The sequence below is a fragment of the Aegilops tauschii genome, chromosome 2, assembly GCF_002575655.3.
Source record: "Aegilops tauschii subsp. strangulata cultivar AL8/78 chromosome 2, Aet v6.0, whole genome shotgun sequence".
NCBI lineage: Eukaryota > Viridiplantae > Streptophyta > Magnoliopsida > Poales > Poaceae > Aegilops > Aegilops tauschii.
In genome coordinates, this window is record NC_053036.3 from 130,938,372 (window position 1) to 130,965,053 (window position 26,682).

The 26,682-nt window shown below is 44.5% G+C and overlaps 1 protein-coding gene and 1 pseudogene across 3 annotated transcripts; one reads left to right on the forward strand and one right to left on the reverse strand.

The window, feature by feature from the left end:
* Positions 1 to 1,920: 1,920 nt before the first annotated feature.
* On the reverse strand, positions 1,921 to 26,682 carry LOC109786228 (MADS-box transcription factor 18-like). 3 transcript variants are annotated; one of them, XM_073508221.1, is made up of 9 exons: positions 26,536 to 26,615; positions 26,295 to 26,479; positions 4,484 to 4,565; positions 4,245 to 4,309; positions 4,060 to 4,159; positions 3,912 to 3,953; positions 3,610 to 3,648; positions 3,358 to 3,533; positions 1,921 to 2,519 (listed from the first exon to the last, which is right to left on the reverse strand). In XM_073508221.1, the coding sequence occupies exons 2-9, from the start codon at positions 26,477 to 26,479 to the stop codon at positions 2,405 to 2,407; spliced, it is 804 nt and encodes a 267-aa protein (XP_073364322.1). In that variant the 5' UTR covers positions 26,536 to 26,615; the 3' UTR covers positions 1,921 to 2,404. The 3 variants fall into 3 exon arrangements, with proteins under 3 accessions (XP_073364322.1, XP_020200409.1, XP_020200403.1); XM_020344820.4 differs by having other exon boundaries at positions 26,295 to 26,682; XM_020344814.4 differs by having other exon boundaries at positions 1,994 to 2,519; positions 3,338 to 3,533; positions 26,295 to 26,636.
* LOC141041577 (uncharacterized) lies at positions 13,219 to 16,694 on the forward strand (annotated as a pseudogene).

Genomic DNA, 26,682 nt, shown 5'->3' on the forward strand with positions numbered 1-26,682 from the left:
AAGGTGGGCATGCCATAATTACCCTGGTGCATGCATGCACTCTTCACAGGTAAGAAAAGGCCAGCCTCCTAGCGCATCTCCCTGGCCGGTTGTCCCCTCGCAGATGACTCGAATCGCTTGCATCATTTATGCTAAAGCTTTGCCATCACCGTTGTCACTACAACCGCACTGCCACGCCGACAGGGTACGCAACATCACCGCTGAGGACACTGGACCGGGGACTACTGGAAGCCTCGCCAAGATCCAACCTGAGCCACCCTGATTCCATATTCTCAACTTTGTCGCTGCTGAAACCTCCCTTTTGGGGGTGAGGTGTTCTCAGTCATTCGATTTGAAAGACGTGATGAGTCCATTTTTGTATCACTTTTATTTTCTGTTTACGTCATAACTATAGGATTTTTAGAGTTTTACCGTGTTTGTGCACCTTTTTTCTACCCGATTTCACAAGGGCCATTAGGGGGAGGATATTTGAAACATTAATTTTGAAACACCCAATTATGGGTGAAAATCCACATCCATTGATATAGTAACAACCTACCATACGAAATGCCGATCAAAACACACCGAGATAGATTTTCACTTTGTCCATGAAATAATTGCTCAAAGGAAATTAGAGGTTTCTCGTTTATTCTATCCCGAGATTAGTTAGCATTGGCTTCACCAAGACACTCCCGGTTAGGCTACTCAAGAACTTCGGGGACAATCACAACATGAGTGTTGTGATTCAGGGAGCTATTAGTGATAGAGATAGGAATGTGTCCCTGCAAGATACACATGCTTCACAACCTTTTACAATCTGATGGTTGCAAAACTTGCAAAAACTCATAAAACACTAAGCTCCCTCAAAAGGGAGTGTCCTAGTGAATCGGGGATGTGTATTGCGTAGGCAGGCCATATGTATGTGTTCGGTTGTTGATTTTGACTCTTGGTCCATCTGCAGGTCCTCGTGGCAGCTAGGGTGGTGTTTCTGTACAAGTGTCTGTGCATATGTATCTTTTGTTGTCGGGTTAAATCAATAAAGTTACTAAGCTTCGTACCATTGGATCGCTCACTAACAAGCAGAGCACAAAACAGACGTTATTCGGCCTAGAGCTGGTTAGGTCACTCTGCAGTAAGCATCTATGTCTGTTGTACTAATGTATGATAAAAATTCAAAATTTCATAGTTTTCAAACGAGACGTCCAAACCATGCTCTTTTAAAACCAAATAATGTTTAGAAAATGTTCCTGGACTAAAAAATATTCAAGAATTTAAAATTTACGCTATTTTTTAATGTTTAGTGAATCTAATAAGTTCACAAACCCAAAAAAATTGAATTCTAAATATTTTTTTGACTTTTAAAACATGTTCAAGAGTTTTGAAAATTTTAACAAAACTAAAAAATCTTCCAAATATCAAAAGTGGCTTTGGATTTTTTTTAAATCATGAACTCTTAAAAATTACACAAGTAATAAAAAATGTTCAACATGTGTTAAAAATATCAACATGCATTTGAAAATAGTTCAACATGTATTTAAACAATGTTAAACATTATTGAAAAATGTTTAACGCCAGTTTTTCTCAAAAAAGATCATGTATAAAAAATGATTTTACAAGGCTGAAAGGAAATAAACGGAAGAAAGTGGTTTCTCAGCAGAAAAAAAAGGGCTGAAAGATAAAATCCAAGGTGCCAGTATAAAACACCTGTAGGGATTAGTGCTGGGCCAGCCCATGCCAGAGTACGTATGGGCGATTCACACATAAACGTCGCTACGGGCGATGTATAGCAATTGCGTTTCTCATCTACTATCGAATCAAAATGACAGGGAACAAACAACCCAAAAAAAAATGGTGCCTTGAAGCCAGGGTGAAACTTCCGGAGTTCAGTTAAATTGCTGAACACATTACTAAAAAAAAAGTTAAATTGCTGAACACAAGAGATACAGCGCAAATTTTATCTCCAACAGAAGCTAAAACTTAATGAAATGTCAGTACTCAGTCGTGGTCATGCATCTGCCAAAAGTTCAGTGCCCTACTCTTTTTTAATAACAATGTAAAGAGAAGACAGCGCCCTTTTGCTTTTTTACAACGGATGGAATACAAAAACCGTCACAACACGTAAAAACATACCACAACTCCATTAAAGGTTACACACGAAACTCCAACCACAAGATCGTGCTCATCGATAGGAGAAAAAAATGGAACCGAAACGTGGAAACAAGACGCTGTATCTCATAGTATAGGAAAAGCTTAAGACAGGAAGACCCCATAAACCCTGTAGCAAAGACACATGGTCTTATTTGGTGGCTACACCGGAACCCATTGCCGGAGATGGACTGCACACCGGCGGCTAGCTTCCATAGTGGGCGCATGTCAGGCGCCATTCTCGCCTTCAGGTGGAGTCATATGAGGCTGTCGCCAGCCTTCATCTGTTGCTGATGGTGGAGAGCATCCACGGTGGTAGATTGCTGTTGTTTGCTTGTGCTGGAGACGGCTGAGGTTCTGGATTCCCCCCTCCTGATTCTCTAGATTGATATGGCCTGCATTTTGTAAGAAATGGCAGCGTGCTTAAACAGACTGGCTTTTCATCTAGGAACAGTGCTAGTAAATAATCGCTTATGTTAAATACATTGTCCAGCCTTGGTTTCATGACAGGTTTATTACTCCCTTTGTAAACAAATATAAGAGCGTTTAGATCACTACTTACGGAGGGAGTATCTAGCAAAATGGAACAAAGATTTGCTCATGCGTTTTACTGTTCCTTACGGAGCTATTCCCAGAAACGTTTAGCATCTAGCTTTTGATTTCAGCATGCGCTTATGTGTGAACTGAACTCAATGAACTAACAGCCCTTGATTTAACCATTTCACAAAAATGAATTAAAATTGGAGATAGCTCATGCATAGTGCATGTTTTGCTCAAGTCCTCTAGGAAGACAGTGGTACCATTAACCCACCAGGGATCAAATCTCATATTTGAGCTTTCGTGTCTCATTAATGCAGATTATTCTTTCAGTGGGAGGCGACGTTTCCATCAACAGCGAGGCGCCTGTGGTGGTGTGAATGTGAGCATGTGTACATCTACGTTGTAATCAGTGTTTCTAAAGAAAGACATCCAAATACTTTGCCTGAAGAACAACGCACATTCTTATTTTATTTAGTGATACGTAAACAAGGAAAAAATGTAAATACAGTGGAAGTAGGGATGCAAATTTGGATCCTTTAAGGTCTCATGTGGCCCTCCCTAATTCAACCAAATGAACTAAAATTTCAAAAGTGTTGTAAATTCTGAAATTTTAGTTCATTTAGTTGAACTAAGGAGGGTTGGAGGGTACCCTAAAGATTTCAAATCTGCATACCTAAGTGAAAGCATAAGTACCCAATATTTGGAGTCGCCATGGAATCTTGGGCTGTCGCTGGTGTAGGTGACGGTGAGCTTGTTGTTGCTCCATTCAGCTGCTCCTGGTGATGAATATTTGTTGCTCCATTCAACTGCTCTTGGTGATGAATATTTGACAAAACGTTATTTTTCTCCTTTTCTGTCTCTACGAGGTGCTATGAAAAATAAAAAACAAGATTTTAGCCTCTGGCCTACACAGCTAGTCACCTTACAGTAAACAAGAAAATTTACCTTCTGCAGGACGCCATTCTGATCTTTTAATGACTTCTCCTGCAAAGTATAAGACAATGATTATAAATATTTGCTAACCTAGGTCTACTTAATATCTACAAATGATGAGGAAATAGATGTTTAACTATGATTAAAACATGGGAAAACAAATGGACGAATTCAAGTGGTTCTTTGTTCAAATGTTTCAGACGACGGTGTGTTTATAAAGGCGGGAGGCCAATGCATCATATCGACAATACTCCTTGGTGGTCACTGTACACACGTAGGTAAACCACACAGGAAACTTAATGAGAGTAACATACCTTCTTTTGAAGCTCAGATATAGACTCAAAGAGAAGTTGATTCTGTAAAATGAAAAAGTCATGCTATTTCATAAGATTTCAGTTAAAAATTGGCAGATGAAAACTAGCTCTGCACACCAATGGCAAAACATCAACACAATTGGTTCACCTTTCTTGACCTTATGTGCTTCAAAGAACTATCAAGCTGTTGTTCCAACTGTTGGAGTTCTTTTGTGGTGAGTGGGTCCAATTGTTCACCCAAGAGTTGCCTTGAGTTTGAAATAGACCAAACGCCAGTTAGCACTTAGCACCCATCATATAACCAGAATGAGAATGTTCCTAGAAATACAATACCTTTGACTCTTCTGGAGTGCATCGAGTTTTATCTTCAAACTTCCATATTCATCTCCCCAGTTTGCCTACAAAGAAAAAGTATATGAAGTACATATAATAAGTAAATTTAATTAGCTAGATGAACATTCACTGCATGAACATGCATAAATAGTTCCACAACAAGTAAGAATGTTACCACTTGGAATGAGTGGTTAGCTATCTCAAAAACAATCGACAAAAAATGTAAGAATGTTATTTACCTGGTTTCCAATACTTGGATCCAGTACAGCTCTTTCTTCAAATGAGTAACGTTGGTAACGTTCAAGAATCACATCCATGCTACTGAATAAATGTCCCCAAATAAGGCCGTACATGCACAAAAAGGCAATTGAGGTCTTATATTAGAACCAAACTAATACTCATACATTATCTCCAAAATTACGACAGTGTAATAATCCTGTCCTGTGACTGAAACTATTGAAATGACCAGGCCTAATGTGCTCCTTATTTGAGAGTGAAAAACAAACTGATCAGGGCTATTTTCTCATATTTTTTAAGTATAGCAAAATACAATAGTATTCGTTTTTGGAGCAAACCTTGTTGTTAAATATAGTTGTAAAGCAACTTGTGTGTCACATCCTGATGCATATCATCACATGCACTGTGTGCACAGAAAGCCAAGGATAGCACAGGAGAAAATTCAAAAGGTTTGTTTAGAATCGGACAACTTAGTGCATCTCTAGCCCTGCTTCCTCCAAATTTCTATAACGCCCACAAAAAACTGCTCTCTTGGGAGCTAACACTATCTAGCCATTAATACAAAAACTTTAACTCCCAAAAGTTTTAGTCATCCTAGGTGGTAATAAATCTTTAGAGACAATCACCTCAATGCATCGTCACTTAGTATTGTTTCTAAGTGATGTTGTATTTAATTGGTTTATGGATCATATGTGCATTTTAATAGTGTGACCTAGTCGTAGAAATAATGAAAGAGAGAAACATAGGAAAAGGAGCCACACCGAATGAAAGCGTTAATTACACTATGTACAGAAACATGCTAAGAGCCCATTCTCTTTCTTCTTTAATTGGTGTGCCACATCCGCATTCTACCTATGAACTCGTGCTAAGAGATTAGTATTGGGAGCACCCTAACTCCTCGACCTAGCCCTTTACTGCTCAAATTTGACCAGGAAGCACGAGCTCCTCAAACCCTCTCCAAACCAAACGTTTTTGGCAGGCTAAACCGCCAACCACCGCCACATAGCTCCTCCGAGGCGGCACCTCCAACCTCCCCGCCGACTCTCCTTGTGCCTTCTCCCTACTCGCCGGAAGCCCTGCTGCGGCCCTAGGTCCCGCCACCCGCCTCACCCCGACCCGAGCTCCATCCCTCCTGCGGCCACCACGCACCCTCGGCTTGTCTCCACGCACCCGTCAGAGGATTAGGAGCTCACCACAGTCGCGCAGACACGCTCCCGGCTTCCACGTCTGATGAGGAACAATAGATGAGAGAAAAAGAAGAAAGAAAAGACATGCCAGATATGTTTGGCTACTTCTAGATACTTCCACTATAGTGTAGTATTTCTTTTCTTTTCTTTTCTATCCTACCTATTGTTTTCTAGAGTCTTCTAGTTGTGAGTAGCTATGAGTAGAACGGTGAAACTTAAATAATATTTTTAGAGTATTCCAGCTATAAGTAGAAGTATGTGAAGGCTTCTGAAAGCTCTATAAATAGAGATCCTCACCTCTACTTTGTAGCCGGACTATGTACCCACTACATATAATAGAACTTGTTGTTCTTATCTAAGATCTTGGAGTAGATCTTGTGCCCTAGGAGTTCTGGATTGAACTCTGCCCTATCAGCCTACATTTGCCTCTAGAGCGATATCTAGCACATCACGTTGAAGCTATTCCTTCAACACTTGTGATGTACACATTGTAGCAGCAAGGTGGAGTTGCTCCTCCACAACCTTTGTGCCGCTTCAGGTAGCATCAGAGCCTCGTTGACCCATACTAGTTCTTGCTATCCTCTTCGAGAGCAAGCTGCAGCAAGCAATGGAGCAATTGGAGAAGAGGATGGATGCTGCAGAACATCAAATCAAAGAGCTGCGTGAAGATCTTAATCAGAGATTTGACCAGCTGGTTGAGATGATAAGAAAGGGTGTTACCCCTGCTACTAATGAAGGAGATTCATCTAAAGAAGAAGAATATGCTCATCAAAGAAGGAGAGATAATCTTGGAGCAAAGACTGCCACAACAACACGCTGTTCAACGTGCTTCAAGAAGGCCAGTTTATGTTGAAGATTCTGAAGGTGAAGAATATGATGATGCCCTTGAAGAACCGGATCTCTACGCATATCGGAGAGTACCCAACCATACATATGCAAGAGATACATAAAAGGTGAAAGATGAGATCACAACTTTTAATGAAAATGTTGATATTGAAGGGTGCCTAGATTGGTTATATGAAGTGGAGACTTTCATTGAGATCATGGAGCTTCCGGAAGATCGTAGAGTTCCTTTGGTCGCATACAAGCGAAAAGGAGGAGCCGGTGCATGGTGGCATCACGTTCAAGAAGAACGCCGGCTGAGAGGAGAACCTCGTGTGAGAACTTGGCGGCAAATGAAAATTCTCTTGAAAGGGAGATTTTTGTCTGCTGATTATGACCAGATCCTATTTATCCAATTTCAAAATTGTGCTCAAGGAAATAGGACTATTTCAGATTACACAGAGGAGTTTCTAAAGCTACAAGTGAGGTGCAACCTTGCCGAAACTGAAGATCAACAAGTTGCTAGGTACATCAATGGTATCAATGATGCTATTCAAGATCGATTAATGATGCAACAAATCTGGTCCATTGATCAAGCACAAATTCTAGCCTTAAAGGCCGAGAGGTTTGTGAGGACAAGAAAGGAAACTAAGGCTCCATATCCTCCATATCCTCATGCCGAAGGCTCGTCTAGGAGTTAGCCTAATAGAGTGGAAGAAAAGATCGGTACACCAAAGACAAAACGACCGATCCAGAAGCAAACTAATGGCAAGGGTAAGTCTAATGAAGGCCCAAAATACTATAAATGTGGTGAAGAGGGACACATATCCAGCGGTTGCCCACTAAGAAAATTTGTGAACACAACTATCCATGATGGTGAAGACGATGAGGAAGAATAAAAATCTGAAGATGTAGAGGGACAAGAGGTTTGTCAAGAAGAAGGTGAAGAGGTGGTATGTGTGATTCAGCGTCTCCTATGTTCCACACCACAACCTGACGACACACAACGGGAAAAAATATTTGAGAGCAAATGCACGGTGAATGGCAAGGTATGCATATTAGTGGTTGATAGTTGCAGTTGCGAGAATCTTATCTCCCAGAATTTGGTGAACCACTTAAAGCTTGAAACCCATGATCATCCAAATCCCTACACTATTGGATGGATCAAGAAAGGAGTGAATATGAGGATCACCAAACAATGCAACCTGCCACTTTCTTTGGGCAAGCATTATCGCTCAAATGTGTTGTGTGACGTGGTTGATATGGACGCCAACCATGTTCTTCTTGGGAGACCATGGCAATTTGATGTGGATACTACACACAAGGGCAAGGAAAATTCTTACTCTTTCATTTGGAATAAGAAAGAGATCATTATTCTACCAAACAAAACTAAAGGTAATATCTCTAAGGACGAGGGGAAAGTATGTTAACTATCTCCCACGCCTCTAATGAGTTTATGGAAGACTTGAAGGAGGCAGATTTGTGTGATGCACTTATTGTAAAAGGAGAAGAGCACCCGACTGTTGAAATTCCAACAAAGGTACGTGGCTTATTAGCAAAATTTCATAACATACTTGGGGAGCCACAAGGCCTACCGCCGATGAGAGGGATTCAACATAGAATCGACTTAATTCCGGGAGCAAGTCTTCCTAATCTTCCAAACTATCGAATGAGCCCAAAAGAGCATGATATATTGAAGGAGAAAGTAGAGGAATTGCTACAGAAGGGCCACATTCGATAAAGTATTAGCCCATGTGGTGTACCAGCCCTGCTCACGCCCAAGAAAGATGGATCTTGGCGCATGTGTACGGACAGTAGAGCTGTTAACAAGATCACCGTAAGGTATAGATTCCCTATTCCCCATCTGGATGATATGTTGGATCAGCTTAGTGGAGCAAAAGAGTTCACAAAGCTAGATTTAAGAAGTGGATATCATCAAATCCGTATCAGACCCGGGGATGAATGGAAAACCGCCTTCAAGACAAAAGAAGGGTTGTTTGGATGGCTAGTCATGCCATTTGGACTCTCAAATGCACCAAGATCCTTTAAGCACTTGATGAGTCAAGTCCTTCGACCCTTCTTATCCCACTTTGTTGTGGTCTATTTCCATGACACTTGATCTATAGCAAGGATGAGGATGAACACTTTGATCACATTCGGAAGGTGCTAGAAGTACTAAGGGAAAATGAGCTCTACGTCAACTTGAACAAATGTGTTTTCCTGCATATACAACTTATTTTCCTAGGATTCGTCATAACATTTGACGGTATTCGTGTTGATGATTCTAAGGTTGATGCAATCCAAGAATGGCCAACTCCGAAGACCATTTCTGAGATAAGAAGTTTTCATGGCCTTGCAACTTTCTATAAGCGATTTGTGAAGAATTTCAGCACTATCATGGCACCAATTACCGAGTGTTTGAAGAAAGGAAAGTTCCAATGGACAGAAGCAGCTGAAGCTAGTTTCAGTGAGATTAAACAAAAACTATCACAAGCTCCTATCTTGGCGCTACCTGGTTTCAACAAGACTTTTGAGTTGGAGCGTGATGCAAGTGGAGTAGGCATTGGAGCTGTTCTATCTCAAGAAAGGAAGCCCATTGCCTTCTTTAGTGAGAAGTTAAGTGAAGCTAGATAGAAATGGAGCGCCTATCAGCAAGAATTGTATGCCGTTTTCAGAGCCTTGAAAACTTGGGAAGTTTATTTGCTGCCTAAAGAGTTCATTGTATATAGTGACCATCAATCCTTGAAGTATTTTAGAAATCAAAAGCATGTTGACCACATGCTAGCGAGGTGGGCAGCATATCTGGAGAGGTTTAACTATCTCATCGTGCATAAGTCTGGAACAACTAACCGAGTGGCCGATGCTTTGAGTCGTCGTGCATGCCTCCTGACTTCGTTTGAGGCTGAACTTCCAGGCATGGATCAAATAAAGGAGTTGTATGAGAATGATGAGGACTTTGGCCATGTTTGGGTAAAGCACATCAGTGGCCAACCATTAGGTGATGACTATTTGGTGCAGGATGGCTATCTCTTAAAAAATGATCGTGTGTGCATCCCAAGGAGTTCTCCGCCTGACAAACTAATTAGAGAACTCCATTCAAGTGATCTCCATGTTGGACGGGACAAGACTATCGCTAACCTGGAAGCTCGCTACTTTTGGCCACAACTCAAGAGAGATGCTGGAAAGTTTGTCCAGTGATGCCCTATATGTCAAACCTGCAAAGGCCAAGTCCAGAACACGGGGTTAAACATGCCTTTGCCTGTTCCTGTTGCTCCATGGGAGGACATCTCTATGGACTTCGTCTTGGGCTTGCCAAGAACTAGATGAGGAAGTGATGCCATGTTTGTGGTCGTGGATAGATTCTCTAAGATGGCTCATTTCATCCCATGCCACAAGACAATGGATGCTCATCATGTGGCAAACCTATTCTTTCGAGAAGTGGTCAGACTTCATGGAGTTCCAAGGTCCATCGTCTCAGACCGTGATAGCAAGTCTCTTGCTGCATTTTGGCTCACTTTGTGGACGCAATTCAACACTGAACTAAAAATTTCTAGCGCTGCTCATCCACAAACAGATGGGCAAACAGAAGTGGTGAACACGTTTTTGGGTAATCTAATCCGTTGCATTTGTGGAGAAAGAAAGGGACATTGGGATATGGCTTTATCTCTTGCAGAGTTCTCCTACAATAACTCCAAGCATAGATCCATAGGAAGGAGTCCTTTTTCCATTTTCTACACTAAAATTCCAACACATGTGGTGGACCTGGTGAAGCTACCATCAAAGGGAAACTCAAAATCAGCATTGTCCTTTGCTGATAATTATACTGAGTTATTTGAAGAGATTCGTGGTGCTTTGGAAGCACAAAATCAGAAATATAAACAACTTGATGATTGCAAAAGGAGGCCAAAATCATTCCAAGTTGGTGACAAGGTGATGGTCTACCTCCTAAAAGAGAGATTGCCTTTAGGTGTTAAGGGGAAGCTTAGGCAACGAAGGTATGGGCCTTTGTCTATCGTGAGGAAGATAAATGATAATGCTTATGTGATAGATCTTCCAAGCGACATGGGCATATCCAACACTTTCAATGTTGCGGACTTGCCTCTCTACCACCCAGAAGAAGCGCTCTATGACGATAACTCGAGGGCGAATGATGAGGAACAATAGATGCGAGAAAAAGAAGAAGAAAGAAAACACATGCCAGATCTGTTTGGCTACTTCTAGATACATCCACTCTAGTGTAGTATTTTTTTTTCTTTTCTACTCTATCCTACCTACTGTTTTCTAGAGTCTTCTAGTTGTGAGTAGCTATGAGTAGAATGGTGAAACTTAATAATGTTTCTAGAGTATTCCAGCTATAAGTTGAAGTATGTGAAGGTTTCTCAAAGCCCTATAAATAGAGGTCCTCACCTCTACTTTGTACCCAGTCTATGTACCCACTGCCTATAATAGAACTTGTTGTTCTTATCTAAGATCTTGGAGTAGATCTTGTGCCCTAGGAGTTCTGGATTGAACTCTTGCTGCCCTTTTGGCCTACATTCGCCTCTAGAGCAATATCTAGCACAACACGTTGAAGTTGTTCCTTCAACACTTGTGTTGCACACATTGTAGCAGCAAGGTGGAGTTGCTCCTCCACAACCTTTGTGCTGCTTCGTCTCCTTCCCCACGTGGCCTACACCTGCCATCGTGGGCTCTGGCACCTCCACGTAGGTCAATGGAGAGGTCAAAAGTTCATCTTGCGATTGGAAGGGTTTTTTCAGCATCCCGTCATCCGAGGAAGAAGAGGATGATGATTTTGAGATGGCATTGCCCGTGATCATTTGAGTGGAAGAGAGGAACGAGAAATGTGCTTCTCGGCCACCATCGCATCTATCGCAGGTAGATGCCCAAAGTTTTCAGGATTAATTTGTGAACAATCCCCCGTGTATCCAACAAATCATTTAGGGCAACAATTACGAATGCACAAAGATCTTCGTGCACATTGCAAGAGCTATGGAGGAGGATGATCACTGGTTCACACTGAGAAGTAATGCAGTTGGAGTAACCAGTGCAAGTCCTTTGATGAAAGTGTATCTCAATAGTTCGAGTGCTTGCATATGGAGTGGCAATTGACCTCGTTGATGAGTAGATTCACATTGGAGAAGATACCATCCTCGAGAATATGAAGGGATATCAAAAGTTGTGATGATATCTTAGGAGGGCACCCACTGATGAAGACAATGTGAGGCTTCTGGCTACGGGTCAAGCAAGAGGGTGGACAGAGATGCTTGAGTCCATTGGTTGCATGATTGGACATGGAAGAATTGTCCTGCTACATGGCATGGGCAGTTCAGAGGGTATTGCCGTGATTCAACCATCATGCTCAAAGCAGTTGTATTAGAGGATCTATGGATTTGGCATTCATACTTTGGAGTGCCTAGCTCACATAGTGACCTCAATGTCCTAGAGAGATCTCTATACACGAGGCTTGTTGCCGGCCAAGCTCCGCCTTGTAACTATGTTGTTAATGGCCACCATTACAACCTTGCAGATGGCATCTACCCTCAAGGGATCACACTTGTGAGGATAATTAAGAGCGATAAAGACAACACGATATCTCACATTGCAATGTGCCAAATAAGCCATGAGAAAGGATGTTGAGAGAGCTTTTGGTGGGTTGCAGGATTGCTTTGCTATTGTTTGTGACCCTGTTGAGTATTGAGACCTAAAGATAATGTGGAAGATCATGACAACATGTGTGGTATTCAACAACATGATCATTACAGATGAGGGAGGTCAACCAAGAAACTTTGACTACGATTACAATGGGCTACTAGTCCATCTGGAATATATCAAGCCAGCATAATCCAAAGATTCCTCAGAGAGCATCACATGATGGAGAGGCGAGAAGCTCATGACCATCTCAGAGGTGATCTTGTGGACCACTTGTGGGAACTTCATAGTTCTTATTATTATGCTTTCATCATGTTTTATTTGGAATATTTTCTTCATTTAGACCCTATATTGTGTTTGAATTTGGAGTTTTTAAATATGATGACAGTGAATTTGTGTTCTTATTGAATTGTGAGCATTTGAAATATCAAGGTACGAATTAATATGTTGTGAAAATATAGTTCAAACAGGATATATGCATGCAAAGGCATAGAAGAAATAGCAAAGAAAAAGTATAGAGAGTTAAGTTTATGGAAAGGACTTGCTGCAACCGAGTTTAAGCCCTCAAAGTTGCAGAAGTTAAGTTTGGGCAGGTGGTTTAGGGAGTTATGTTTTAGGAGAAGGGGTAGAGATGCTCTTAGTACATAGTAGACTCCATGAGGTGTCCTAAAAGTCTATCATTAAGTGTATGTTATTTCAGAGTCTTACATTCACTAGTAAATAGATTTATTGAATTCATGCACCAATGAGTTCGTTCTAAAGTCTGAACTGATGAAGAAGGTTGGGCAATATATTTCAACACCCCCCCTTCTCACATCTGAGCTACTCCAGGCCTTAGACGTCGGATCTATGTAGGTTACAACTATTTCATTTAATAGTACATTGTTCGGGTCTTGAACTTGAGACCTCTTGGCTCTAATACAATATTGAGTTCATGCACCAACCAGTTCATCCAAAGTCCAAACTAGTGGAGAAAGTTGGGTGATATATTTCAACAAAATAGAGTCCTACATGTCCAAATGCTCATCCAAAACGGTTTTTAAGGTGGCAACCCATCACAACAAACTATGAACTTTATTTTTCTCCCACGTTGGTCTCTTCGTCTTCCTCTCCCTTCCCTCTCTTAGCCTATCCAAGCTCCAGTACATGTGACAATCACAATGCGGTGGCACCTCCCTTTGTCACCAAGATCCGAGAGGTACTACAGTCGTGTGCAATGTGCTTGGGCGTTATACAATTATAAGCCAAGCACCGTTTATTGATCCTAGCCCTATCACATCCTCTCCTTATCTGAACAAGACGGTGGCGGTGGCCACCTCCCAGCCGTGCGTCACCAGATCTCGGTGGGGAGGCGCACCAAATGCACTAATCCAATTGTGGTGCCCATCATCGCCTCCCCCATCTCCCTTTTGGGCATCATCGGATCCTGTCCAAGGGGGGGCAAGAAGGGCATGGGGCCAACGCGGGCACAAGGGATAGAGGAGGGCGGGGCCGGTGTCTGCTCGGGAGGATAAGAAGATGGTGATGCTAGCACCGACGTGGGAGTAGGTATGCTTTTATTGCAAGACGATTCATGGGTGGGAAGGTAGTCTCACCTCTGTTATCGGAGTGGAAGAGGTCGCTTATGGGGAGAGGATGAGACAAGGCTGGCACTAGCAACGGGGGAGCCCCTGTCCAATCATGGGTTGATTCAAGAGTGGGGCGGCAAACCCGTTTGCAATGTCGAAGCACACGGGCTTTCAACTGCAGGTGGAGTGGAGCATGAAGTTGGCCATTTCTACCAGAGCCACCATGAAGACCCTGATCCCAAGCCACCTCTCAGAGATCCCCAATCTATGACCTTGTATGGTTCTGGCCATCATGGCAATGATCTTGAATGTGAACCGGAACCCGAGCCATTGATCGTCGGTAACTTAGTTTTGTTAGTAGTTAAATTCCATCACTACATGCCGTTGTGTTCCTGTCTATAGCCACTTCATTAATCTTGAAGCAAAAGCTGATGATGGCCATTTCTACTTTAGCCACCACGACGACCCAGATCCCGAGCAACCTCTCGGAGTCTCCCGAGGGATCACCTTGTATGGTTCTGGCCATCGTGTCAAGGATCTTGAATGTGAACTGGCCTTCGGGTCGCTGATTGTGATCAGTAACTTTGTTTTCTCGATACTTAAAAATTAGATCACTATATGCCATTGTGTTCCCCTTAATAGCGAGCTGCCTATGTTGACTTCGTCAATCTTGAAGCTTCGGACTTTGATCTTCTATAGGCACTGTGTGATGGTGGTGGTGGTTGTTAAAGAGTATTAGTATTGATCTAGGTGTCAATATATAGTCTAGATGCCCTTCCTTGTAACCCAAGTCTATTGTACTATATATTTGCGCCGTCCCTTGGACTATGTTTACAGATAAGTTGCTCTTGTCAAAGTGTTATGCATGTCTAGGTGTGTCTATGTTGTACTCGGTATTTTTAAAAGAAAGTTTAATCACTATATGGTACTTTTTTATATTGTTAATTGTGCAATGATTTTGCTATTATAATTTTACTATAAGAAAAGATGCTACTATTAGTAATTTAATTTTGTTAGTAGGTAAATTCAACCAATACATACTAAATTGTAATTTAATTTTATAACATAAGATGGTACATAATTTCTATAAGATAAGATGCCACTGTTAGAGTTATAATATAAGTCATGTACCCCTTTGTATTTATCCCGTTGTATAAGGGGTTTCCTGCATATGTTCCACACCTGTACATGTATATATATCGGCCTATAGCCTCATGGGAATACAAGTTGCTTATTCCTAACATGGTATTAGAGCCTAGGTTTAGGTCTTCTCGGACGCCGCAACTCGTCCTCATCTCCTGATAGAATTTTCTTTCCGGCTGCCTCCGGCTGCCGTGTCTTCCTTCCAGCTGCTCCCTGTTCCCCACGTCGTCGCTGCCCTGCTGACTGCCGCCCCGTCCGGCTCACCTTTGCTGCCGTCCAGATTGGATCTCGGAAGCCCTGCCGGAGTTCACATCGCCGCCTCCCGTTGCCGACTCCTCAGGCTGCTGTCGCGTCCTTCACTCCATTGGCATCGGGTCGTTCCTCCCGTGGCGCCGCGACTGCTTCTCTCTCCGCCGCCGGTTCCACACGTCCGGTCCCGCTGCTGGTCCTCCTCTCTGCTCGACGCGAAGCCCCGGAATCGAAGCTGCCCGCCCGCCCGCTTCTTGCCCAACTTCTGCTCGAGCTCGGATCGAAGCCGCCCGCTCGTCGTCTGCCTTCTGTGAAAAAAATAACCTAAAAAAAAATGTCTGCTGCATCGGACTATGTTGCTGTCCCTCGCTGTCCGGTGATCTTCGATGGTACTAACTACACCGAGTTCGCTGGCTTCATGCGCATTCACATGCGTGGCATCCATCTCTGGGGTGTTCTTTCTGGCGAGGTCTGCTGTCCGCCACGTCCGGTTCCTCCGGTGGCCCCTACTCCGCCGACTCCACTGGTTCTTCCTACGGACGCTAATCAGGCCGCCAAGGATGCGGCTAAGCTTGCTAATGAGGCTGCTGATCGTGCTTATGATGAGAGGGTTTTGGCTTATGAGGAGGCTCTTCAGACGTATCATGGTGCTTTGTCTGTTTACACCCAGTGGCTTGATGATGATGCTCGTGCTGCAGCTGTTCTCACTGCTAGTGTTCTGCCTCAGTTTGCTTCTGAGTTTCTGGGTCTTCCTACTGTCTTTCAGATGTGGACCTGTCTTCGTCAGCGCTATGAGCCCTCTGGTGATGCCTTATACCTTTCTGTGGTTCGTCAGGAGCATGCTCTTCAGCAGGGTGACTCTACTGTTGATGACTTCTATGCACAGAGTTCTGCTATCTGGCGCCAGCTTGATTCTCTCCGCAGTGCTGGTTGTCGTACTTGCCCCTGTTGCCAGGCTGTCCAGGCCAATTTGGAGTTTCATCGCGTCTACGAGTTCCTGTCTCGGCTCCGTAAGGAGTTTGAGCCCCGGCGTGCTCAGTTGTTTGCTCGTGGCCGTATTTCTCTCATGGAGGCGCTTTCAGAGATTCGTGCTGAGGAGACTCGCTTACGTGGTGCTGGTTTGCTGGAGGTTCCCTCTGTGCTCGCTACTCGGGCTTCTTCCACTCCACCTGCTGCACCGACCCATTCTCGCTCGAGTGCTCCGCCGCTCTTGCCCACTCCTTCTGGAGGCTCAGGTCGCCCCCGTCCACATTGTGGTTACTGCAACAATGATGGTCATATTGAGTCCCACTGCTACACAAAGCGGAAACACCTGCGCAAGGCGCGATCATCATCCTCCGGGACTTCGTCATCTCCCTCGACAGCTTCAGCCATTGCTTTGGCTGAGCAGGATATTCTGAGACTTAAGCGTCTGCTCGCGGCTTCAGGTTCTTCCTCGACGGGTACTGCTGGTTCTGTGACTGATGCTTCCCGCACTGAGCAACCGCCCTCTACACAGTCAGGTACATCCCCATGGGTTCTGGACTCTGGAGCTTCTTTTCATATGTCTTCTCATTCTTCCACTTTGTCCTCTCTTCGATCGCTGGATTCTCCTGTTCATGTTTTCACTGCTGATGGTACTCCACTTTCTGTTGCTAGTAGAGGCAATCTTTCTACTCCTTATTCTGTTCCTGATGTTGCTCATGTTCCTCGACTTACCATGAATCTGTTTTCTGCTGGTCAACTTACTGATTCTGGTTGTCGTGTCATCCTTGACGTTGACTCTTGTTCTGTCCAGGACCGTCACACGCACACTCTGGCTGGGGCTGGCCCTCGCCGCCGTGATTCTCAGGGTCTTTGGGAGTTGGACTGGCTTCATGTTCCTTCCGCTGCCACCACCATCGCCAGTTCCTCTGCTTCTGTCGCCTCCGTTACTGGTTCCTTCAAGCAGTGGCATCATCGACTTGGTCATCTCTGTGGTTCTCGGTTGTCGTCTTTAGTTCGTCGAGGTCTTCTGGGGTCTGTCTCAGGTGATGTCTCTTTAGAGTGTCAGGGTTGTCGTCTTGGCAAACAGATTCAGTTACCATATTCACACAGTGAGTCAGTGTCTAAGCGTCCTTTCGATTTAGTCCATTCTGATGTCTGGGGTCCGGCTCCTTTTGCTTCGAAAGGTGGTCATAAATACTATATTATTTTCATAGATGATTTCTCTCGTTACACATGGCTTTATTTCATGACTTCTCGTAGTGAGGTGTTGTCTATTTATAAGTGTTTTGCTGCCATGGTTCATACTCAGTTCTCTTCACCCATTCGTGTTTTTCGTGCTGACTCCACTGGCGAGTATATCTCTGAGATGTTGCGTGGTGTTCTTGCTGAGCAAGGAACTCTCTCTCAATTCTCTTGTCCTGGTGCTCATGCTCAGAATGGTGTGGCTGAGCGAAAGCATCGACATCTTCTTGAGACGGCTCGTGCATTGATGATTGCTGCCTCTCTCCCGCCTCATTTTTGGGCTGAGGCCGTCTCCACCTCCACCTATCTTATCAATATACAGCCTTCCGCTGCTCTACAGGGTGGTGTTCCTTTCGAGCGTCTTTTTGATCGTTCTCCCGATTATTCGATGCTTCGCTTGTTTGGTTGTGTTTGCTATGTTCTTCTTGCCCCTCGCGAACGCACCAAACTGACCGCTCAGTCTGTTGAGTGTGTCTTCTTAGGCTACAGTGATGAGCATAAGGGCTATCGTTGTTGGGATCCTATCGGTCGTCGGATGCGTATCTCTCGCGACGTGACTTTTGATGAGTCTCGTCCTTTCTACCCACGCCCATCTTCCTCGATTTTTTCAGTGGAGGATATCTCTTTTCTCACTTTTCCTGACTCACCTATCACCCCCGTCGCGCTTGTGCCTATTCGTTCCACTCCCTCTGCTTCTCCACCTCTAGTCGATTTGCAGCCACCATCTTCTCCGGTCTCCTCGCCTAGCATGTCACCGGATTCGTACACCTTCATCTCCGGTGACTTCTTCGTCGCCACCCCCCGATTCTACCTTGGCGATTCCTCCTTCTATTGTTCCATCTTTTCCTCAGCATTACACTCGTCGTTCACGACCTGTGGATGCCTCATTGGATGAGTCGTCCTCTTCCTCTCAGCCTACTTATGGCTTGCGTTCTCGTCCTCGTCCGCCTGTTGATCGCTTTGGATTTCCCACCGCTGGTGCTGTTGTTCTTGAGCCGACTTCTTATCGCCAGGCTGTTGTTCATCCTGAATGGCAGTTTGCGATGGCAGAGGAGATTGCTGCTTTGAACGCACTGGTACCTGGGATCTTGTTTCTCTTCCTCCCGGAGTCCGTCCCATCACTTGTAAGTGGGTCTACAGGGTTAAGACTCGCTCCGATGGTTCTCTTGAGCATCACAAAGCTCGTCTTGTGGCTCGTGGTTTTCAGCAGGAGCATGGTCGTGATTATGACGAGACTTTTGCTCCTGTGGCCCATATGACCACTGTTCGTACACTTCTTGCCATTGCCTCTGCACGCCACTGGTCTATATCTCAGCTTGATGTTAAGAATGCCTTTCTTAATGGTGAGCTGCGTGAGGAGGTGTACATGCAGCCACCACCTGGGTATTCTGTTCCTGATGGCATGGTATGTCGTCTTCGTCGCTCTCTCTATGGCCTTAAGCAAGCCCCTCGCGCCTGGTTTGAGCGTTTTGCCTCTGTGGTCACTACTGCTGGTTTTTCAGCAAGTGCTCATGATCCAGCATTGTTTATTCACCTTTCTCCTCGTGGTCGGACTCTTCTTCTTCTCTATGTTGATGACATGATCATCACTGGGGATGACCCCGAGTATATTGCCTTTGTAAAGGCCCGTCTTAGTGAGCAGTTTCTTATGTCTGATCTTGGACCTCTTCGCTACTTTCTTGGGATTGAAGTCTCTTCTACCTCTGATGGCTTTTTTATATCCCAGGAAAAGTATATCCAGGATCTTCTTGCTCGTGCTGCTCTTACTGACGAGCGCATTGTTGAGACTCCTATGGAGCTCAATGTTCACCTCCGTGCTACTGATGGTGATCCTCTCCCTGACCCGACGCGTTATCGTCATCTCGTTGGCAGTCTTGTCTATCTAGCTGTCACTCGTCCGGACATCTCTTATCCGGTTCATATTCTGAGTCAATTTGTCTCCGCTCCCACATCGGTTCACTATAGTCATCTCCTTCGTGTTCTCCGATATCTTCGGGGCACGATCTCTCACCGTCTATTCTTTCCTAGCTCCAGTTCTTTACAGCTTCAGGCCTATTCGGATGCTACGTGGGCTAGTGATCCTTCTGATCGCCGTTCACTTTCTGCTTACTGTGTTTTTCTTGGCAGTTCTCTCATTGCCTGAAAGACGAAGAAACAGATTGCAGTTTCCCGTTCGAGTGCCGAGGCTGAGTTACAAGCCATGGCTCTTTTGACGGCAGAGGTGACTTGGTTACGGTGGTTACTTCAGGATTTTGGTGTTTCTGTCACTACACCGACTCTGCTCTTATCTGACAGTACAGGTGCTATTAGCATTGCGCGCGATCCTGTGAAGCATGAGCTCACCAAGCATATTGGTGTTGATGCTTTCTATGTGCGCGCTGGTGTGCAGGATCAGATTATTGCTCTTCAGTATGTGCCTTCCGAGTTACAGTTGGCGGATTTCCTGACGAAGGCCCAGACTAGAGCACAACATGGCTTTTATCTCTCCAAACTCAGTGTTGTTCATCCACCGTGAGTTTGAGGGGGGTGTTAGAGTTATAATATAAGTCATGTACCCCTTTGTATTTATCCCGTTGTATAAGGGGTTTCCTGCGTATGTTCCACACCTGTACATGTATATATATCGGCCTATGGCCTCATGGGAATACAAGTTGCTTATTCCTAACAGCCACTACTAGTACTTTAATTTATAACATAGATGTTATGCTATAAGTAAGACGATACTACATGCTATTTTCAACTAATTAAGATAATGTTCTGTTGTTTTGCTACTGTTAAACAACTAATTAATATAAGTTGCTATTGTTTTATTATTGCTAATTCTAATGCCATAATTTCATTTGTTATGGTTAGTAGTTGAATTCAACTAATTGAGATAAGATGTTATGTTGTTTTGTCTGCATTAGTGTAGTAGACACGAGAGGGTATTCCCCGGTCTTCTTTGTCTACGTTAAATTTTTAAGTATATATCCTACTACTTTTTTATCTTCTTATCGTCACTTCTTTCCTATCATCTCATCTGTTAACTAAATGTTTATCTCTCCCTTCTTCCAGCACCCATTTCCCGAACAAATCATTAGCCATAAGTCTGAGTTCTGTTCTCTTGTCACTTCCCTTCTCACATTGCTAACCTGAATTGTTTTTAAGACATGTCACTTATTTCACTTACACTATACAACCAGATTTGGTTACAATATGATGTTTCATGCAATGGCTTTTGCAACATACTGAGCCTGGACGTGACCAAGTAAGATTTGTTTCGTTTCCCCGACCTATTTGTTTAGTTCAGATGCTATCTAATCCTCTAAAACTTGTTATACACTTATTTTCCGTTCAATTATATTTATGCCAACCTATATGTTCTCATTATTGTGTATTTTGATTAGGCTTTTTGTGCACACACAGGTGTAGTATCTTCCTCTGTAGCGAGAGACAAAGAAGCATAGAGACAGGGGATAGTGGAGCTTATGGTCGGCCAGCATGTTCCTCACTCTATGTCTGCACCTCATCCTTCCAAAGTGCAAAGACAACGGCGTAAGAAGAAAGAAGCGACTTAATATTTTCCCCTTACTACGTTGTAATCTACACTTCATGATACAGATATATTATGCTGGATGTAAACTTAAGCACGTCCTACAACCGAGTGTAGTCACACCATCATCTCATACACTATCATCTGGGGAAATACACGAAAAATTGCAACTAAGCCTATGTGTTTAGTATATTTTTAAAATACATTAATATTGGTATGTAAAATGAGTATGCTAAAAGTATGGTACATACCATGTAAATGGTCGAATATATACTACCCAATACATAATATGCATACATACTCTCTATTATGATAGATAGTATCTAGAACTAGCTAGTTGCCCATGCGTTCCAATGGGGCATACATATTCAAGTGGTTCAACACCAATCATGTTACACATATATCTTACACCAATCATGTTCTAGATTTTGGTAAGATTTCATTTGATTTGAGTATGGGTAGAGGAAGGCAAAAAAGTTTTGATTTAATTGGGGTTTAGTAAGCTTTGATTTGATTTGGGTATGGGCAAGGGAAGACAAGATTTTTTTTTTGATTTAGTTGAGGTTTTGGTAAGATTTGATTTGTTTTGGTTGAGTTAACGCAAGACGTGGTTTTGGAAGGAGGCGAAGACGAAACAAACGAAACGATTACGGAATCCCCATTAAAAGTAGAGATATATATGGATGTTAAAAGTATGTTAGTTATATTATATGTTCATTGTGATGAACTGATGTGAGCTATGTGATGTATGAAAATCATGTTTCTTTGAACAAGCTCTGAGAAGCATACACAGGACTTTCTCCATCAACTGCTCCCCCTCCCCTCCCGAGGCGCTCCCGCACACGCCCTCGGGAGGCAACCCCAGCGCCGCCACCCCGGTCCCTCGCCCCGGCTCCCCCTCCCTCGCCGCAGCCGAGGGCACCGGTGGCCGAAGGCCGCGTGGCGTTGGCGGCGGCGGGGCGGTTTCCCCCTGCGCGGGGGTGTTTGGCGTCACGGGCGCCTTCCCCTGCCCGCGGCGTCGGGTCTCGGCCGGCCCCTGCTCCGGCGCTCTTCACCCATATCCTCATGGTCCGCCGGTGCTGCTTCCTCCTCACCTCCCCCAGCTCCGCTCGTGGGGTCCGGTGATCTCGGGACGTGTTCGCGGCGCTGTGATGGTCGAACTTGGCGGTGGTGGTCGGCGACCCTGTGGAGGTGGTGGTGGTGCGGCCAGTGTCCGAGCTGCTCCCGTGCGGGTGGCGGGGCTCCGGGCGGATCTGGCCAGGGCGCGGAGGCACAGGTAATGTGGTGGTGGCGGGTCGGGTGCGGCGACAGCCGGATCGTTCTGGTGTCGGCTTGTCTGTAGGCGACCTGTGTCGGCCTTCGACCTCTCTCCTCATCGTCTGGTCGCTACTCTTGTTGGAGGGCTGGCCTTCTCCCAGCTGCGGTACATCGCTCGTCTCGCGTCCAGTACCGCAGGACCGAGCTCGCCGCGCGTCCGGCTGCAAGACCAGCCCGTCTCACACCCGGCAGGAGGATTGCGCTCGTATCACGCCCGATGCTGCAGGACGGTTCGATGGAGGCCAGCTGTGGTCGGCCGACCTATTGGGTCTCGACGTTGGGTGTCGACCAGGGGTGCGAGAGGCGGTTCCTTTCCGCTCGTAACTTCGGCTGGGGTAGCGAAGGGTCCCGGGTGACTTGGTGTCAAGGTCTTGGATACCGGGGCGGCGGCCCTGGTGGTGGTGGCGCGATGCTCATGGGCAGAGCCCGTGCCTCGGTGTTGCCCGGTTGCCACAGCCGTGTGGGTGGCGTGGTAGCCGAGGTGTGGCGTTCGGTGGCGGTGAGTGTTGGCCGGGGCGAAAACCTGCTCTACCTTCGGATGGACCGGTGGCGGCGAAGCTCGCTCCCTTCTTGAAAGCGTCGTCGCAGCTCTTATTGCCTGTCGTGTTGCTCCAGGGGAAACTATGATCCTTAGATCGGGTGGTGGCAGCGCTCCGGTGCCATATCCTTCCTAAAGGTGCTGCCTTGGAGCCCACGGTTCGTCATATGCGGCTTCACTTCTTCGCGGTGGCGTGTTCACGGTGGAAGCCCCCGGCTGCTCTTGTAGTGCTAGGGATTGTGTTGCTGCGCTCACCGCCTATGTATGCTGCCTTGTGTGTGTGTTGTGGGAGCGTGCGTTTGTATCAGGTGCTATTGATCATTGCTTTATATATAAAGCGGGGCAAAAGACTTTTTGGTAAAATTATGTGTCTTTTTATACTGAACGCGGTGCAAATTAGGGTGTGTCCAATCTGCTCTACACAACACACGATTAAGCAGAGTTGTGTGTGCACTAAGGTCCTCGATGCACATGGTGATATAACGGTGCTCGTTTGCTATGAGAACGGCTCTTCGATGCCACATGTTTGCGGCGTGGTGGCACAACGCACACGTACGGGAACGTTGTGCGATATCCATTTCACATATACAACAAGCCAGTAGTGACTGGCCAAAGTTCGACATGTGATGAAGAGTTTTGCAATGTACGTGGAATCTGATGTTATAGTAGCGAGGCATCGTTCGCCACCAACTAGCGGCATGGGTCACCTTGCATGGATGCGGTGGCGCCACGCTCTCCTAGATCTAACACATACATGCATTGGCTGCCACCACGCACGATTCCACTAAAGGGAAGGAGATGAGCAAGCAGAGAGAAGCCATCTTCCACCAGATGTTAGATTCTACATGTAGTACACCCAAGACAGGAACTCCTATGCTATCGCGACAACCCTGCAACGACGACTTGATGGACAACCTGCTCTTGCTGGCCTCAATTACTCCTTGACAAGGATACGACGATGATTATGGCGGAGCTGTGTAGTTGGTGAAGTCATGGTGACGACGTATGTTGGAAAAAAATATTCACTTCCCAAGTAGATCTCATGTTGATATATTTTGACAACTTCTTTGCACACAAGTAGTTGCCAGGTTAATACTCACTTACTAGCTAAGTTATTGGTAGGTTATGGCCACTTTGTTTTCGAAAAGGGGCGCTTTATTACTTAAAAAATTTAAGCAATGGCCACTTTTTACAGGTTATTGAACACTATTCTCCATCCATCTCCATACATGTAAGACTTCCGTGATAATACTTCTATGACGATATGCTATTTTTTTTGTTGGTGGAACTTGTCACTCTCTACTTCTGCATAACATCGTAAAACCTAATCTAAAAACATATAAATTATTAACTAGCAGCCATACACTTTTATCATGGTAACTGTTCGCTGCTAACATGACAATAGCAGGAATTTAGCCTGGTAATCAATTGTGTAAAAAAACATCTAAACGTAATGTGAGGATTAAAACTAGCCCACGAGTCTCTTTCTATGCACCATTAGGAATGACTTTTTATGCACTAGTAAATTTGATTAACATAAAGTTGGGCATTGCTTTGTTCATACAACTAGCTAGCTAAGACCAACCATTTTGTACAAGGAGTGCAAATGGTTAGCCTTTAGCTAGGGTACACTCCTATTCCTTAGTTCATTCAAATGAAAAAAATTAGTTCATGAATGAACAAAGGAGTGCTGGAGGGTACCTCAAGCTCACCATAGTACTGGCAATGTAGTTTGAAATGATTGTTTTTTATTTTGCAGTGAAGTTTGAAATGATTGTTAAGCAGAAATTTGTGCAAAGCACGGTTCATAAATGCAAAACAAGTGAATAGAAGTTATGAAGTGCCCCATACGAGTATAGCCTAACATTCTTGCCAGAAGGTTGCACTACCCTAGCTTCGAAACTATAACCTTAAGTAAGTGAGAGCAACTAAATGGCTCCCGAGCTCACCTGCTCCCGTGCATGAACAGTAAAATCAAAATAAATATTAGAAAATTTCAAAAAATTCTATTTTTTTTGCATGGAAGAAGTTTTAGTGCGTTAGGTCCTTGTCAAATTTCAGCTCATTTGGACATCTGAGCAGCTCTCAGAAAAAAAAATACAAAATTGGGGTATGTGAAAAAGTTTACTATTCGGAACCGATTTTTTTTCTGAGAGCTGCTCGGATGTCCAAATGCGCTGAAATTTGGCACGGACCTCACGCGCTAAATCTTCTCCATGCAAAAAAAAATCCGTTTTTTATTTTTGTACTATTTGTTTCGATTTTACTATTCACGGAGATCAGATGAGCTCGGGAGCCGAAATGGATATTCGTAACTAAGCGGCATATACTCCCGCGGAACAAGTAATCAGTAAATAAAAAAGATAGTATACACTATACACACAAGTGATTTTGTGGTCTGTCTAACTATGAAATGATATACCACAAATATTATATGTTTAGGCCTTAGAATAGTATATGCAGGTATTTTCAACTGTGAGTAAAAACGTTGAAAACTATATATTTGGGTTACCCCGCCATGTATATCTTTTTTAGGCAAAGAACAGAGGGCGGGCGCGGACATTTTCGAGGGGCAAACATTTATCTAACTCATAAAATATAAAGATGTCCAAACTGTTTAAGTCCAAAAATCTCAAACAAAACATGTACGTTCAATTGGCCAGTTTCAGGTTTTGTGTAACGATTGTTCTCCTTGGAACTTAAACTAATCCAACACTAAGATCAAATTTTCAACGACATAATCTCAGTGTTCGTATGGATAAAGAATACTGATAAAAAACCGAAACATCTCTCAAATAAGCTGATGGCCATGCACGCCAGTTAGAACTGACAAAAACCATTGGGTAAAGCTGGCTAATATCTGACGGACAGATGCAGAGGGGATGAGAAGGGATATGTGTAGGCTTTGCTTTCCTATTAAATTGCTTCTACAGTAAGCAAGCAGCTAGTTTCATATATATTCTAGTATATATGCAATTAACATGATAGTGAAACATTAGCATCAGCATCATTGAATAGCAAACTTTAGTCCATTTAGGAAACTTATACATCTGATGTGCAAGTCCTCCTCACCACTATTTCATGAGAATAACTGGACTTAGTTTTTGGAACAGATATCATCAGAAAATCACCTTTATTGGTCCTAAAAATGAATAAGGGGTTACTGAAGTGCCATTCGCGCAATAGATGCTATAACTTATAGAGTAATCGATCAAGTACATTAGAGTTGCATAATCACATGGTAGAACCTGTAGACAGTACGTACGTTAATTAATTAGTACTGGCAATCGAGTACGAGTAACTCTGAGATACTGGTTAATTGAACAACAATCGATTCTACGATCCAAACAAGGAGAACTAGATTACCCATCCGAGCAGAACCCACAAAGAATAGCACGAAATAATAACCCCGCACGCGCCGAGCAACTCTCTCCCGCAACCAAATTTCCCCACCGGAACTATCGAACGAGACAGCTACTCGTGGAATGAATACAAAGCAGCTCAAATGAAAATTCTTGTTCCCAAAATCTTGAAATAGAGCTCGTAGGAAGGAGCGGAATGGGTCAGGAAGGAAGGGTAGCTGGGCGCGCGTGATATAACCTGTCCTGGCTGGAGTACTCGTATAGCTTCCCCTTGGTGGAGAAGACGATGAGCGCGACCTCGGCGTCGCAGAGCACGGAGATCTCGTGTGCCTTCTTGAGCAGCCCGCTGCGGCGCTTGGAGAAGGTCACCTGCCGGTTTATCTTGTTCTCGATCCGCCGCAGCTGCACCGGCCCGCGCCCCATCTCCGCCCTGCCTCCAACCCGCCTCCCCCGGCTCCCTCACTCGGCGGCGGCGGCGCCTCCCTCCCGGCTAGCTAGCTGCTACGGCGACGTGGGGAGGAAGAATGAGAAATGCGGTGTGATGCTGTGTAGAGCTCGCAGGGAATGGGAGGGCGAGGGGGGGCGGTTTAGATGCGGGGCGAGGGGTGGTATTGCGAAACCGGGCT

Coding starts and splice junctions, on each gene's coding strand:
- LOC109786228 (XM_020344814.4), bottom strand. CDS start 26,479: ATGGGGCGCGGGCCGGTGCAGCTGCGGCGGATCGAGAACAAGATAAAC. Junction 3,649..3,911: donor TATCTGAGCTTCAAAAGAAG/GTATGTTACTCT, acceptor TATACTTTGCAG/GAGAAGTCATTAAAAGATCA. Junction 3,534..3,609: donor AGAATGGCGTCCTGCAGAAG/GTAAATTTTCTT, acceptor TATTTTTCATAG/CACCTCGTAGAGACAGAAAA.